Source organism: Zonotrichia albicollis, chromosome 10 (genome assembly GCF_047830755.1).
Source record: "Zonotrichia albicollis isolate bZonAlb1 chromosome 10, bZonAlb1.hap1, whole genome shotgun sequence".
NCBI classification, from domain to species: Eukaryota; Metazoa; Chordata; class Aves; order Passeriformes; family Passerellidae; genus Zonotrichia; species Zonotrichia albicollis.
Window position 1 is genome coordinate 24,405,288 of NC_133828.1, and position 16,807 is coordinate 24,422,094.

Consider the following 16,807-nt stretch of genomic DNA (forward strand, 5'->3'; position numbering starts at 1 on the left):
CTTTGTAGACAATAAAACGTGTGTATTTGCATATGCATGCCTGGTTATGTCTCATTTTATCTGAAATTTCATTAAAATTCTGTTATCTTTTGGTCTTTTGACAAAATATTGGCCATTTTCTATTTTCCATACCATTTCACCCATTCCTAATTTTAGATTCAGGCAATATATTTGATGCTTCATTTTCAGTGCCCTTGTTCTTCATTTAAACTTTCTTAGACTTTTATCTGCATCATGTACTGTACATAAACGCTTTCTACAGCTGAACGGTTTTCTTCTCCTAATGCATATAAAACATGGTTGTAGCTAGATATTAAACTACAGTGGAACCGTATAGCTCACAGTAAATCTTCAATTTTTATTGTAGATGAGCAGTAGAAACTGCTTAAACAGTGTCTGGGATGCCTCCTGTGATTATAGGCTCTCTTGCTACAGCAGTCACTTACAAATAGGCATATAAATTAATCCAGTTGCAGGTGTTATTATGTAATAATACCCTTACTTATATCATGTGAAGCACATGCTTTCTAATATATTATAGGTATTAATGTAAGTAGTGTTAGAAGTATTGCAAAATTAGCAGTTACTCCCTTGCAATATCATTTCTTTTCTACTGTGCAATGCAGAATACCAAAATTCATCATCTTATGTCCTGCAACACATTAGGATTCTGAGGCACAATTGTAAGGTAAAACCACGCTGATGGCTAAGATTTCAAACTTGTCATTCTTTTCTGGAGGAAAAGAAGGTGCCAGGGCTGACATTTTATATAGGTATTATTTATTTATGCGTCCAGAGCAGAGTTGTTTAGAAATTCAACAAAGGTTGATTCAGCTTGTATTGTTCATTTCTGTTTTTCAGATCAATGCTAATGACAGCCTGTGACCTTGGAGCTGTGACCAAACCGTGGGAGATTTCAAGACAGGCAAGTCATGATTAATAGCAGGGCTGGGAGGAGGCGGGACTGGCAGGACAATATTCCCAGGGCCCTGGCTTGCAAGGGACCAAAACTGGAATCAATTTACAGCAGTATTAATGCTATAAAAAAATAGCAGGGGGTTTCTGCAAAAAATGGTTTATTGTGTAATCGTTCCCTGTACACATGCTGCTGCGTGCATCTGGCTTTACAACCTCTCCTCTCACTAACATTTTAAATCCATACCCAAAAATGGATGGATTAAACCAAAAAGGCATTTAGCCACATATAGCTGCATTTACTTGTTTCATCCCAAAGTTTTCCTTGGCAGTAGTAGGGTCTTCCCTAAATCAAAAATACCAACAGATTATCTGCAAACTTTCATTTGCATAAAATCTTCAGTAGATATGATAAAAGAAATGTATTAATTTTCTTAAGAATTTTGCAAAACTCCAAGTGTGGTATAGGGCTTTCTTTTACATCCTGTACCCCTGTACTGAGAAACCAACAAATAAAAATTCAGAGTTCTGCTGCTGAGTAGGCTCTTTAGAAATATACATAAAAAATAGATCCAGCAATCCAGCATTGGCAAACAGGTACAATATAAGAAAGCAACCTGTCCCAAAACTCTTGTCCTTTGCCCCATGATTTTCTTTCTAGACATCTTTCTCTACCCAGAAAACCATCCTTAATATTTCCATGCCAGTCATTCTCTGTCCTTCAGTGAGGCCCAGAACAAGCCAGCAGAAGACAGACTGTGTCAGGTTTTGGAGGAACTGACAGCATCAAGAGACAAACAGAAAACATACCGGTGCAGCTGGGTTTGGGTACACAGCTGGAGGAAGTTTGGTGTAACATCAAGTAATAGTTACAAAGATGAGGTGGAAAAGAGAAAACTAGGCCAGATAACTAGACATGCAGGAGCAGGCAGATTCCTTTGACAAGGAAGTATTAGAAGCTGAAAAAATTATGGAAATTACATGCACATCAACTGAATAAAACAAATATTTATGGAGGGAGGGCTTCACCTCAGCTTTCACTTTTGCCAGGTGAGTCTTTTTTGCTTTATCAGCAGACTGTGACAACAGTTCTTTCTAAGGCTATTGCTCTACTTGGCCAGAACATAGTCACCTTGCATGGAAATCAGGAAAGCTGCTTCTATCCTGCAGGGGGAAATTGAGTTACAAGAATTTTCATTGCCACCTGGCCACTACTGCAGTGCGTGCAATCCCTCCTCATTTTTCCTCCTTAACCCAGTTAGCTCCTGCATTTTCATTGACAGCCAAATGTCAGGCAGGGTCTGCTTTCCTAGTTGTGAATCTTTTGTGCTATGCTGCTGAATTAGTGCTGGAGTCTCTGGCAAACTGGGGATTTTTATACTTGTCACTCTTGAGGTCTACAGGTGAAAAGTCCCCTGCAGCTTAGTTATACAGGTTTACTTTATACTGAAAAATTCCACCTGGGATTTCTTGAAGTATTACCCGATTGAGCAGAAGTGCTAGTAAGTCCACAGAGGTAAAACAGGAAATAGCTGAACCTTAACTGTGCCACGAGAAAAAACCCAAACATACTTGAAAAAAAGGAATAAAGGCCAGATGTAAGATGGAAAAATTCAGGAAGAGAAGATTAAAACAGGTAAAGAAAAAGGGACGTAAGGAGAACAGGAACTGAATAGCACTGAGGGACAGGAATGATAGTATGCCTTGATTATTTTTATACAATACACTTAGCAAACACCTAATTGCTGATAAGTTGTTCAATTATTCCTCTTATCTGGGATGTTGATCCAGAATTTTATTAAGATTTAAGAGTACTTTATAACATCACCTACTTCCAAATTATTTTGATACTCCCCATTTCAACTGCAACAAGCTTAGCATTTGTGAATGTTATCTATCTTGCAGTTGCTAAAGCAAGAAATTTAGAGATTTTATGACGTACAGGTTCTCTGCTTGGTTTACTCTCTTGTGTCTAGGCATTATGAAATAATTTCCTAGCTTAAAAGCAATACACTGGCATGACAGGAGCTTTAGTATATGAATGCCTATTCAGTAGATTGGCTTCCAGATTTTTTGCATCTGAAAATGTCGCATGTGCTTATGTTCAAAGCCTCACATATGACAGGAGTACAGTACTATATCAGGCTTCCTAAAATTCCTCTGGTTTCCATAACTAAATTTACTTTTAAGTCTTGTCGTCTTCTAAAAAGCACACACCTCTGCAGTGAATAGAACATTTTCATTCGCAAGAGTCAGAAAGATGCATTTTAACTTCCAACCTACCACTTCTTGATTTTAAATCAAGATTATCATCACAATCTGAGCCTATACTTAGATATCCAGATCCTATATTGATGAAGTCATGGGGAAAAAAATTAAGGCCTAGTAGGGAAAAAAACCCTTTATGAATTCATATTAGATTAAACAACAGAGAGTATTGGTTAATTAAGTTTCTTTGATAAACAAAGTTGTTATTATAGGGCAACAGCCTGTAAATAACCAAAAAGCTCTTGCATGTTTTACAAAGCATTTTTACAAATGTAATAGTGGATGCCAACAAGAAGCTATCATTTTCTAGTTTGGTCTCAGTTCTTAAGTTGTTATAACTGCATTGAATGCTACCTTGGCAGTGCAATGTAATTCCCCAAGTCCCTGTGCCTGACTATGGCTGTTTATGCCCCTTGTATGCCCAGTTCAAAAAACTAATGAACACATGCCTGACGTCAGTCCTGTAAGTGAGGTTATTCACTTCTGTACAGTCAAGCACAGGCTGAAGTCATGGTCTAAGCAAAAACTCATTATCCTAAAGACTGTGTAACAAAAACTCTAATCTTTTATCATTATTTTTATTTTAGGCCGCTGAGCTGGTAACCAGTGAGTTCTTTGAACAAGGAGACAGAGAAAGATCTGAACTCAAACTCACCCCTTCTGTAAGTTTTTTATCATTTCTGAAATAGTTACTAATTTGAATAGAGGAAAAAAATATCATTGGGCTCATTCAGAAAAATGAACTGTATTTTGTACACAAAGAGAAACCTCTGTCCAATAAGGATATGCATTTATAACCACATATGAAATAGCTCTCAGTCAACACAGTCACTTTTGCCCTTTCACAGTCCTTGAGCCCTTTTACTAGTTTTCTGTACCTATTCCTAAGGTTATCCTATCAGTGAATTTTCTAAGCAGCAGGTGTTGGGTTTAATACACCGAAGTGAAGTAAAAACTCACAGCTACCTATGGAAATCAAAACTGCCAGATTTACTTTGTGTTGCAGCTGTATATCTGTGTTACTTGAAATGCATTTCTATAAGTATACATGTAAATATACTACTGTGATTGAAGGGATAAAATGGAATTGAGTGGAATAAAGCCAGATAGGTATAAACTGTCAAACAAGTACTAGGAAAGTCTCATAAATATTTTCACTGAACAATTAGAAGAGAAAGCCTTATCCAGGTTGAATAACTCAAAATGTGGAGCAAACATTATCTGGAGGCAACAGGAGAAGGGTAACAAAGTACTCTAAAGAATTTAACTGGGAAGAAGACAGCCAGCCCAAATCCATCACTGTTTTGTTGAGCTGCAAAACCCTATGTGAGAAAAGAGAAAATTCTGCTCAAAGGTATCTGCTTTACATTCCTACAGGAGGTTACTTACCACCTCAACTCCAACTGTGGAGCATTTATTTTACACTACAGAATTATAAACACAGAACACATTCAGCCTAAAAGTTTCAAAACAGAATTGAAAATAACCAGTTTTTTTTTCATGCCAGGCAAAGCAGTGAGAAGGCACCTGCAGAGATTGATTATGGTTTACGAAGTGTTCTGGTTGTGAGAATTTGACCATAGCTGCAAAGTGCTGGATGATGTGTCTGTAAAATACTCAGTGTAATTAAAGTATGACAGTTTTGTTTCCTTCTCAATTCAGGCCATTTTTGATCGGAACAGGAAGCATGAACTACCCAGGCTGCAGCTCGAGTGGATTGATAGCATCTGCATGCCATTGTATGAGGTAATTTTTACTTACTGCTCCTGTAGAGTCCAGAGGAGATTGTTCTTGTCTCTCAGAGTTAGCTTTCAGAGCAGCCGTGAAGGCTATTTGAACTCTTGTCTTACTTTGACTTTACCAAAAGTCTCAATTTCATTAAGAAATCTTCCGATTCCCTGAATCTGTCTGTAAATATCTGTAATGTCTGTAAATTCCTCTCTAAGGTATAAAAGCTGATAGGGTTTACTATGTTTGAGACAAACTGATTCTCATCATGGTGAGGTATGGAGCACTAGAGGGACAGTCTCAGTAGGTGCTGTCAAACTTGTCCAAATCTGTGTGAAGCAAAAGGAAACTCAAGGCTGGGCCTTTGTACTTTCCTCTGACCCTAAAGGCTTGTCCTAGAGTGCACCTTCCCAAACTGCTACAGGGCATTCTAGGCCAACCTTTAGGGTCTATGATAAAACAATTGTTGTTTAACCTGTGCTGTTTAACTCAGAGTTTATGCTTTTAATTGTGCTTCTGCACAGACTGCCTGGGTGCTTGGCACATGGTGTGTAAATGCCCAAGTGCTCCTCTATTTAAGGCTAGAGATAACCACAGAACCATTAAGGTTGGAAAAGACCTCTAAGATCATCGAGTCCAGCCATTAATGTGGCACTGCCAGGTCCACACTAAACCATATCCCTAAGCAGAACATCTACAGGTTTACTGAACATTTCAGGTACAGTGATTCCAGCACTTCCCTGGGCAGCCTGTTCCAATGCTTGACCACCATTTCACAAAGAACTTTTTCCTATCAGAACAATGCTTCTGCCTTTTTAGATTAAACAGCTCCAGGATATGACTGAAACAACACAGACTGCCTTATGCCAGCAAGTATGACTGGCCAGTGATACTTGAGAAAACAGGAGGATGTTTTCATTCAGCATCTTTGGGGAACTGCAGCAAGTTCTGCCTGTTCCCACTGCACCCTAAACTGCCCAAGACCTCAAAGCAATGAACGGGTCAGTGATGATACACAGCAATAACAGCTCCCATGTTAACATCAAAATTATCAACTTGTGCCTGAATGTAGCTTCCCTACCCACAAATAAAAATGGATTCGCAGTTCCTTTCATTTTATAGACCAGATATAAAACCAATATCATACAATAAGGACACAAGAAGGCCCATAAGAAGGACAATGTGCCCTCTCCCCTCCATAACTTGTGGCATATGAGGCTGCCACCATGGAAATAATGAAATTACTACCCAGCAGCAATGGCAATTCGTGTTGTGACACAGAGAACAGACACTTGTGTAAGCAACAAGCCAGGCTGCTGCTTTGCCAAGAGATCCTGTCCCTTTCTAAGGCCAATCTTTGTCCTGACAAAATAAACTACAGCTACCATCTTCAAACAATTAAGGCAAAGCAAGCAGGGAAGAAGAATACACACCTATATTGTTTAAAAGACCAAGAACATTTTAGACAATGTGGGGGAGGGGTGATGGACACTGATCTGGGACAGACACTCTTTAAAAATAATGTTCCTTTCAATAAAATAGCTCATATTGCACTAGAATGCATATTATACCAGAATTCATTATTTCTAATGGCATCTGTAATCCAAAAATGTACAGTAAAGCAGGAAGAGCTGATAATCAGCCCATCCTCTGCACGAGAAAACTACATCTGAGCACTAAAGCTCTGGTTAGTTAGCTCCATCTTAGCAGGAGATCTCTGGGGAATATATTCACATCTGATTTCCCTGCTTTCCACTGTGTTTGCATCATGCTGTGCAGCCATTAGCCTGCTGCTCAACAACTTCAAAAAGAGACACCATCAAACCTGGAAGTCATAGCAGCACCAGCCTTAGGGGTAAACAGAAAACTTCATGCCATAGTATCACACTGCAGGAGATTCTCTCTTCAGTGTGGAGCCAAGTTTTAATTTTCATATCCAGCTTAATCAAACTTCAACACACATATCCCGTCAGCAGAATATTCAGGCACTGTAAATCCACTGTTTAGGGCTGGCTGAACATTACAGCTCTGGCCATATCCTAGATTTTGGGTTGGCATATTTTTACATTCTTTGAAATTCTTGCCATTATAATTGAGGGAACTGCTTGTGGGGAGAGAACAGGTTATATCACTACAAATACAATATAAAGAGATGGAGTGGCAGCTCATAAATCAGGAAAATATTAACGGTACTATAGCTCACTACTACAGTACTTAGAAAAACCATGCTTGAAAAAATCCACAAACATTTGGTGCTTATTTTTCTACCAAAATTGAAACATTAAGCCATAGAGAACAAAATCAAGGCTTTTCTATTTATTTTTTTCCACACTAGTGATTAGAAATCCTGAATCCGTGTGGGATTCTATAGCATCCAGATCCCGAAAGGGAATGCTGTGGGGAATGCACCAGTTCCTACCAATGCAGTTGCTAGAGCAGGACCTCATGCTGTGCTCTGTATTATTTCACACACACACAGCAGAGATCCCAGCAACCACTGAATACTGGCAATTCTCATTAAAGTGAGATCAGCAGAGCTCCCTGAAGTTCTTTGCTCAGAGTAACTCCCAAGAGCAGGCTATTCCTGGCAGCTGAGGGCGTCTGAAGTATGCAATACTGAAGGAACTTCACAGCCCAAACTTCCAGGGGTGGTCTGATACCATCCCCGTGCCTCTCACAGTACCAGAACAAGCTGCATCCTCCCTGCAGTCCAAGCTAATGAACTAGGCTACACCAGAGTGCCTGTGAGGAGTGGTTCATACTTAAAACAATATATAAACTTTGCAGTACATTTTAGTTATGGCTTTTCTAGTCTTATCATTTTCCTCAGGTCTGAAACCTCCTTTGTGGAGATTTGGCTCTATCTGCTCTGCTTTCTGCATTTCCTTAAGATAGCTCAAGACAACTCACTTGGAGGTGCAGCAGTTCTCCCAAGTAAAGGGAAGTCTCCTTTTCTGGGGAACATGGATCACATTCCTCTGCTTACCTGGCTAGGACTGTCCCTGAGTTTGCCCCCTTTTTGTGAGAGGGTTACAAGTGACTAGCAAATCACCAAGATCTATGCAACTTTCACTAGCAGTCTTGTCTGACTGCCCCTTGGAATGCCCATCCCACCCAGAAGAAAGAAGGTCAGTGATACACAAAATGTACTACACCATGAGCCACAGTAAAGACTGAAGGTAGATATAGATATATATTTTTTAAAATTAGTATCTGGAATTATTCACAGTTTTCCTATATCTAAGTGTCTAAATCAAAAACATTTGTGCTTGCTTTGTAAACCTGATCTTGCTCCTGGCACAAGGTAAGCCACAGCTCTGCTCCCTTGCTCTCTCCCCTATCTGCTGTTCAATGTAGGAATCAAACCACCTCCAATTTCATATCTTAGTAATCAAATCTATTTCCTTCACACTGTGGATCAAAGGTCTGGGAACATAAAAGCATCCCAATTTTTTGTTCATTGCATTTTATAACACTTAGGATATTATAATTGTATTACTTACTTTTTTTGTTACTGTAGTGATCCCAGATCAGAGTATTTTTATGTAAAGGTGGAACTTTAGTCTTGAGTAGCAGAAAAGCAATCCATTTACACTGAATTTAAGATTTTAGGGGCTTTAGTTACACTTTACTGCATTACATTTGCTCTTCATTCAAAACTGATAGTAAGGAAAGCATTTATCAGTAGAGATGAGAAACAAGCTTATTAGAATAATAATTTCTAAAGAAAAATGCACTTTTTTGAAATTGTAGAGCATTTCAAACTAAGTAATGTAGCTTCATTTTGTTAGAATATCCTATAAAGAGGAAGTACATGCAATTAAAGCAGAAAATTTGAAGCATCCCACTGAAAATAAAACACTATGGCTTTACTGACAGCTGTGTTCACACAGAGAAATTATTCTGTACCTATTTATAAATGGTTGTGTAACAGGAAACAGAATTTTGATCATTAACACAAAATCACCCCTCTGACCCTCCAGTAAAGAGATGCTAAGAGTTTCAACACTAACAGATTTCTCTTCTGGACTCTGTCATTCATGTCTTCCTAAGACAGGATCAGTCACAGATTTTTTCCCAACTCAGATAAGATTTCTCTGTGGGGAGCACACAGAGTGGCAGAGTGAAGATCTTATTCTTTTAAATCATTATATTTCTCACAAACAACATCAAAGCTTCAGTGATTCACATCAAACAAAAGATGCTAACAGAAACCCAGCTCTGTTCAGGGCATTGTTAGGCAGAGACAGTAGCACTGTGAATAGCAGGGCCAAAGGCCATGCACTCTGCTTCTGGGCAGATAAATACATAGTCAGGTAGTCAGTGACAATGACAGCAGCTATTTAAATTTAAGGGAGATGTCTTTGTGGAAGATAAAGCAGCTCATGGCTTTTACAACTTATGCGTGCCTGAGATTGCCCTGCTCACCTCTACCTTGGTGCTCCCTTGAACTGCTCCATTTTAGTGCTATTTTTAGAGCTATTCAAGATTTTCTTGGGTATTGAGAACCTCGAGCATATAATAGAATCTACAGAATTGAATTTGCATTACTCCATCCAGGATTCTGGGGGGAACCTGGGAAAAGTAGAAACATTCAGCCTAGCAAGTACTTTAAATGTTTTGAATGAAATGTGGAGGAACAGATTCCTTCTTTATCACACTGTTTGAAGGACTTAGAAAGAAATTCAATCGCTCTGTCTGCAACTCCAGGAGCTCTGATATGCCTGCCTTCCTATAGAAGATAATGTCAGGCCTTGTAATTAAATCTATTTGTTGTCTATGATAATGTAGCTGCAAAAGCATATATTCTGCTTGTAAACTTAGATTAAATGCACAGGGTGGTATAAATGGTAGAGCCTCTATGAAGCACACTAAAAATGCACAGAAGTCTTTAACAGTCATGGCTTTCTGTGTTTTAACTTCTCTCCTTCAAGAGTTGACTTTGACACTTGAATTAGAAGTACATACACACTGTGATTTTTCTTTTTTCCAAGGTATATACTCTACTTGAAATGATTAGACAGATTAATTCTCCTTCTCAGAGAACGTTAAAAAGGTGTTCTTCAACAATCATGCTTACACTACCATATCCTGATGCAGCCCTTCCTCAGTTGCCACTTCTATCCCTTTGCCTCTGTCCTTCAATTAGAGTTTTGCATGATGGAATAACTCTATAGGAAATTCAGGGTTTGCACCTCTCCTCTGAGAAGCCCTGCCTGTCCAGAATGGACTGTAAGGCATGGCTTAGTCCTTACCCAGGCAAGAGTCACTGCATGCAGCCAACACAATGATTTCTTCCTTCAGTTGTTTCTGTTCTGTCTATACAATTAGAAAAGCTTCTAAATTTTTCAAACCAAATTTTTTTATCTGTATGAACATTTTGGAAATGGTTTTCCACTATTCACCCATAGCTGGGATTGTTGATACAAAAGTCAGGGCACTGCTCTTATATTTTAAGTTGGCAACTAGTCAGGGGGCAGAGAACTCACTATCTGTTCACCATGCACCTATATGGACAGTCCACGAAACATGTTCTTAAGTTGTCAAGTGTTTTAACAAAAAAAAAAAAAAAAAAATCAGGACCAAGCAACCCAAGCAACCTTTTCAATGGAAGCAATTTGATCAGCTCTGTGTGATTCTCGGTGAAGCCAGCTTTTCCTTTGTAGCATGTTGAAGGAAGAGGAAGATAACTTTTAATAGACTCTAAACACCATAAAGATGCACTCTTTTGGCAGGGCTTATTTCTGACCTTTGATTTGGACACAGAGAGTGGGAGATAAAGCATTTGTGCTTCCTGAGAGCACCTGGATGACAAGGATTAGTAAGGCACATCAGCCTGGGATGCAGTTTGTCATACCAGTGAGTGAGGCAGATCAAACAGATGTTGGCAGATCAAATTAGTCTCCCTCCCTGATGAAATCCAGTGGGTAATATTATCCAAGGAAGAGCAGGTGTAACATATTTTGCTGTGTTTGTAAGAAATTTGCTTCAGAGGAAACTTAATCAGGCCAAATGCCAGTGCTGGGGGGGAAGTTGGTAGCTAAGGATTATGTTAGGAATAAGGGTTTAGCCCACAGAAAAGAGGGTTTTGGCACAGGAGAAGGATCTTCTTGTAGCCTTGAAGGAGGAACTTAAATAGGTTCAGCACTTTCCTTGCTTTGTTTCTTGTCTACTGATGATGAATCTATGAGATTCATTCTATCCAGAATGAATTCTGTGGAACTTGCAGAAAACTCAAATATTATAAATGTATTAAAACTTCCGGTAATGGAACAAGCATTACCAAATAATTGTTCTTATCTGTTGTCTTTATTCTAAGCTTTTGTCTGCTACTTTCCTACTAATAGAAAAGGTTAAGAAGAGCTATACAAGAAAGAAAAATTAGGAAAATAAGAAAGAATTATTTTATTTGCAATATTCATTTAAGTCTGTCACTATTTCACAGGAAAATATGGAGAAGTAGTTTTGGTGGTTTCAGACCAAAGATTTTTCTGTCTGTGACTGTCATGAACATCTTTTTTACAAAAGGTGCAAGGATCCTGATCCTCTTTTCCTGCTTCCTGAGAACAAGAAAGGTTTCATTTTGCCCTTGAAAATTAGAATAATATTTTTGCTATGGTTTTCATAACTTGGTGAGATTATTGATGCAACATTGTATTACAATCAACAATTTTAAGAATTTACAAGTTTGTCCAAAATGTTTAGAAGAGGCAGCAGAAAAGAGTACTTTTTTTTTTCCTTCAGACAAGAATACTTCAGCTTACTTCTGAGTCATCTTATCCCAAAAGTCTCAGCTGAAAGGGCAGTTCATCAACAAAGGTATTTGGGATAAGACAGAAAAAAAAACATTTCCCATTGACTCCAGTGAAGCTAAGCTTCACTAAAGGCTTTCACCCTAGTCTGAGAGAAAAATTGAATCATTCATAATATTATAATTTCTGTTGCTGTTTTACTTAGAATTATCTGCCCAATGTGTTGTGAAGGACATGGCAATCATGTATGGAAACGTATATAAAGGTCTGAGGAAGTAGATTGAAAAGTTGGCAAATAAGGTAGAAGAGACAGCCAATAAAGAGAACTCAAATTGTACAGCAAATCTGAAAGAAGATGAATGGATAATTTAACAGCCATTCAGTTTTCAAGAAAGACAAAGCACAAACTACATTGCATCAGAAAAGGACTAGAAATGATGATGGATGAAACACTTCAAGTAAGTGTTTAACACAACAGAATCACAGTTGCCTGCAGAATTCCCAGCTGAGGGTAAATTCAAAGAATTAAATCGGCATATGAGACTGATATGATTTGAAGAATTTTTCAAAATCCATTTAATAGCAAGGCAGAAGACATTGATCAGCTACTTGGTTAAAATGTTGAAAGCAAAGGAGTTAGAAACATTCTGTCTCTGGCATGCTTCAGATGTAGAATCAAAACCATCAACAGCAGAGCTAAATAAGAAGTTGTTTATGAAATAATAACTTTTCCAAGCAAACCCTTGATTTAATGAAATTGTAATGAACAACAGATGAATCCTTTGCAACTGTAGCAATACATCAGCAGAGCTACTTCAGTTGGTCCCATTCCTTCAGAATCACTCTCCCTTTGGCTGCATGTGTGTGATATTGGTTGGAGCACATTTTGCTACCAGGAGCTCTGTACATACTTTCTTCCCTGAAATACCCAGCACATTTTACCAATGGTTAATCTTAATTTATAATCATCCCTCTGTAGTTTACTTCCAAAGGAGTACAGTATTATTCTTGCCAGTGTACCATCACCACAAAGAAGCTTAACATTAATTCACAGAGGAAGAGCAGAACGCTTGTGCATGTATTAGATCAATTTCCAGTCACTGGCCTCCATCCACTAACAATTTTTAGAGAGAAGCTAAAAGAAACTCCTGTTTTCTACAAGGGAAATTAGTAATATATTCATTTCTCCTAATTATATTTTTAGGCATCAGAAAAAAATTCCCTGATAGAAATTAAAAAGTAATCCACTAATGCATTATGTATGTGATGACCTGGACCTTTCCTCATTAAGCCCTAAAAGGAATAAACAAAGTCCCCTTCAAACACAAGGACATTGCAATAATGTTTTTTTCATGAACTCAACCCCCTCACAAATACTGTATGTTTTTGAAGAACATAATGATTAAATACAGTCCTGAATCAGTAGGGCAAATAATTAATTCATATACACACACAGTCAAGGGTTCATAGAAGTTAATCCCTACATCTTCTCTGTATCATTCTCTGTATGTATTTGTCTTCTGTGTTCTACTATGGAAGATAGAATTCTAGCAATGTTTTTGGGTTTAGTATATGGACATATATTTAGAAATGCTTTTGGGTTTTCTAAACACCTTCCACAAAATATTTGTATTTTGAAGATAAAATCTGTGGATGACTGCAGCACAGGTTCCCTTTTATCTGAACTAATCTGAAGTTCAAGGACTTTCAGATAGATGGCTCACCTTTGGCCTATGTATTCTCATGTGAAAGCCACTTCAGCAAAACTCAGGAGTCCAATTCAGCCTTGCTGTAACTGGTCATGACTCTCTTGACTTCAACAATGCTTCATATGCTTACACTGAGTCTGAATTTATCCCCATGGCTTCTCGGTCACTGGTCCTCCCTTCCAACTAAGAAACTGCCTACATAATAAAAGTGATTCATTAGAAACCACTGGGTTCCAAAGTAGAGTGAACACTGAGACCTATAACTTTTTTCTATGTGCTCAGTCATAAAAATGAATTTATATGGTCTCATTCCACAAACTCACTTTACAAATATTAGCCCCGCAACCATACTTTCATAAGCTGTAATCTTGTCAAAGCTCGTAAGTTAAGCAAGGTCAGAACTGGTCAATATTTGGATGAGAATCTCTGGCAAGGAGGGGGCAAAAAGAAAAGTCATGCAGTGTTTGTAAGTTAGGACATATTGTGCCCCTCTTTAAAAAGATTTGGTACTAGTCTTATAATACAAGAAAATTTGGTATTTGCTTTAGCAATAAGTTTAGCCTCTGACCACAGCTGTGCTGCATCTAGGCAGTTTCACTAATATCCTTGCCCAGAGATGAAGGTAATGTAGCAGATGAAGTCTTCTTCCCCCCACACCCCACTTCAACCCAGAAAGTTGGCACCCAGAGGAAGAAACAAATGCCTCCACTGCTCCCCCTCACCCTCTCTCTGAAAGGGGCTTGTTTCTACTACTACTGTTTCTACATTCTATATGCTTTATCTACCAAAATATACATCTCTATACACAAGGAAAGAAAGAGAAGAAAAACCAAGCCACTCGGCCCTCCTTACCTTCTCCCTTAAATAACTTCCTCTGAGTATCTTATGCTCTTTCCCATTTGTGCTCTTCCTTCCGGCAGCCCTGCCCCTCTCCCAGGTGTGCACAATGTAGTGCTGAAGTGCCGTTAACATTTTCTTGTGCTGAGGAGTTTATAGATAAGCAGAGCTATACTTTGGGAAAGAATGCTGTGGGCAGAGTAGTACACAGTCCCAAAAGACATCTAAATAATTGAAGGTGCTAAGAAAAAGACACCGCTATACAGTAACTTTCTGACAAACAGCTTAGTCACACATCTAAGGTAATACATGGATGCAGAAGAGAACTGCAAACCCCTCTGGCTTTTCCTAATGCTGGAGCAGGCAGAGCCTCCCCCACACTTTATCACTCTGCAGCTAAGAACAGCTTTTACAGTAAAGGGGCTGGAATGGGAAAGGTCACCAATCCTGTACCCGTTGCTGTGCACAAGGCAGCTGCAGTGCAGGGAAGGACTGCAAGTGGGCAGTGAGGTCCCAGGGGAGGCAGGAACTCCCCCAGGCAGGGCTCCCTCTCCCCAGCCCAGCTGCGGCCAGCTCCCAAGCAAGGATAGAACAGGATGTTCCTGCACTGAGGCTAGGTGGTGGTATCCCATGTCAGACAGCTGGTGAAGACCCAGCCTTTTCCTAGGAAGGCAAGTAATAAATAAGGCATTAAGAACCTAGATACCAAATTAGACAGATCATGAGCAAAGCTGTTTGTAAGAGGCATGCATCACAAACAGTAGCATGGAGGAGCAGTACATCAAGGGATTCTCATTCAGTAAAACAGAAAGCAAAAACTGCAGCCAGGAGGTGGAAAACCCTGACAAGGCTGCAGCCAAATAAACTTAAAGAGCTTTGGGAATAAATTGGTGGTTTAATCCGGATCAGGAACAGGTGCAATGAATGTAATTCAGTAAATGGTCCAGACCCTGCCAGAAGGGAGAGAAATGTGTTGCTTTTGAGATAATTTCCCAGAAGCTTCATAAAAGCAAATTGATTACTGGAGTTTAATAATTAAAACAGGGCCAGATATATAGTAATCAAATGAGTTTTTAATTACATCTCAAGAAGAAATAAAATCCAATTTGTGCACTTTGTATCAGAGAAGCCCTACTGAAATGCTTTGGTGGCTGGAAAAAATAAAATAAAAGCTAATTTCCATAGGAATTATAGTAGTCAGTTTAATTAAAAGACTAGATCAGAATGAAAAAATCCCAAAGTGAAAGGATACTAAATACAGGTGCAGTGGTTCAAACATCAAATCAATGTCTGAATAAAGACATTTTATAGACCAAGTACAAAATCTGCACTGTCAAGTATCACTAACCTAAATTAATGTGTAACAAAATAAAGTTTCTTAGAATTACACTATATATTTTGTACGTATTCCATTGAATTAATTGCTGGTGCCATGGTAAAAATTAATATCAAAGACATGGTTTATTCTTTCTTAAATACTCCTTTTAGTCTGTTTCATCAAAGTTAATGTTAGTAGTTAACCATTCTTGTTATTTACCTGGTACCCTCTGTTACACCTGGGTTATTAGACTCTAATGTCTGCTTAGATCTATATTTGGAAGAAATATATGTGTATTTACTTACAGATTTAAAATATGTTTACAGCTCATAGGATAACAGTGATTACCACAGAACTGTGGGAGTGCTTCCTGAATCTATTCCCAGCCTACTTGGGCTCCTGATCCCTGCTGCAGTCAATGCAAAGCTAATTGCTGTGAGCACCTCGAGCACTCGCAGCCATCCTGGCACAGTCCGTGACAGGGCTGTCTCCTGCCACAAGCCATGGCAGATGCCAGTGCCTGGAGGGACAGGCACAGCACGAGGTCATGCCCAGACCTCTGCAATTGCTCCCTGGAACTAGGCTGGAAAACATCGCAGTCTTGTGGTCAGCCTTGGCAAAAAACCAAGGTTACAGAGAGGACACAGACAGTCGAGAGCTGCACAGCCACACTGACACAGAGTCTGCAGTCCCAGTGAGCTCCATCTTCTCTATGCTGTCTGTAGCTGCTATAGGTTCCTGGCTATAGTGCATATATATAGTGTATATAGTATATATACTATATATGGAGAGAGAGAGAGAAAATATGGTGTGTATATATATATATATATATATATATATATATATATATACACACATACAGGAACAGCCATCTTTGGGCTTACAGAGGTTTGAAGCATACCAGTTTTTAAAGAGTGATTTAACCAGCAGGCTGCTTGCTTATATGTATTTCTTATTATTTACTGATTTGATTTTTTTAATTAAAGGTGTATATTAGAAAAATACTTCACAAAAACTTTTTGAAGGTACTGGTTGTGCACAGAAAGGATCTGTCTGATATGTTGCTCTTCTCAAGGGCTGAGTATCACATGTGCTTTCTCTAGACACTGAGCTGGCAGTGGTAATGCAGGTGCTAATGGTAATGGCAGTGAGCTTTTCAGATACTCTCAGCTGTTTATAATACATTACTGTCCCTCTGTTTTAGACTCTGCCAAATCAGGTTTAAGGAATATACAACAGTCTGAAATAAACATACACAAATGCAGAGTTGTGAGGCATGG

The 16,807-nt window shown here is 38.8% G+C and overlaps 1 protein-coding gene and 1 long non-coding RNA gene across 3 annotated transcripts in view; one reads left to right on the forward strand and one right to left on the reverse strand.

The window, feature by feature from the left end:
- PDE11A (phosphodiesterase 11A) overlaps positions 1–16,807 on the forward strand; it is a 105,852-nt gene that overhangs the window by 84,563 nt on the left and 4,482 nt on the right. For both annotated transcript variants that reach the window (XM_074548435.1, XM_026791663.2), the window contains exons 17-19: positions 862–925; positions 3,771–3,845; positions 4,846–4,929. In XM_074548435.1, coding sequence (XP_074404536.1) covers positions 862–925; positions 3,771–3,845; positions 4,846–4,929 — 223 coding nt within the window. The remainder of the gene's footprint in view (positions 1–861; positions 926–3,770; positions 3,846–4,845; positions 4,930–16,807) is intronic.
- The window catches only part of LOC141730455 (uncharacterized), a 123,882-nt gene that overhangs the window by 83,812 nt on the left and 23,263 nt on the right, over positions 1–16,807 (reverse strand). The window lies entirely within an intron of this gene.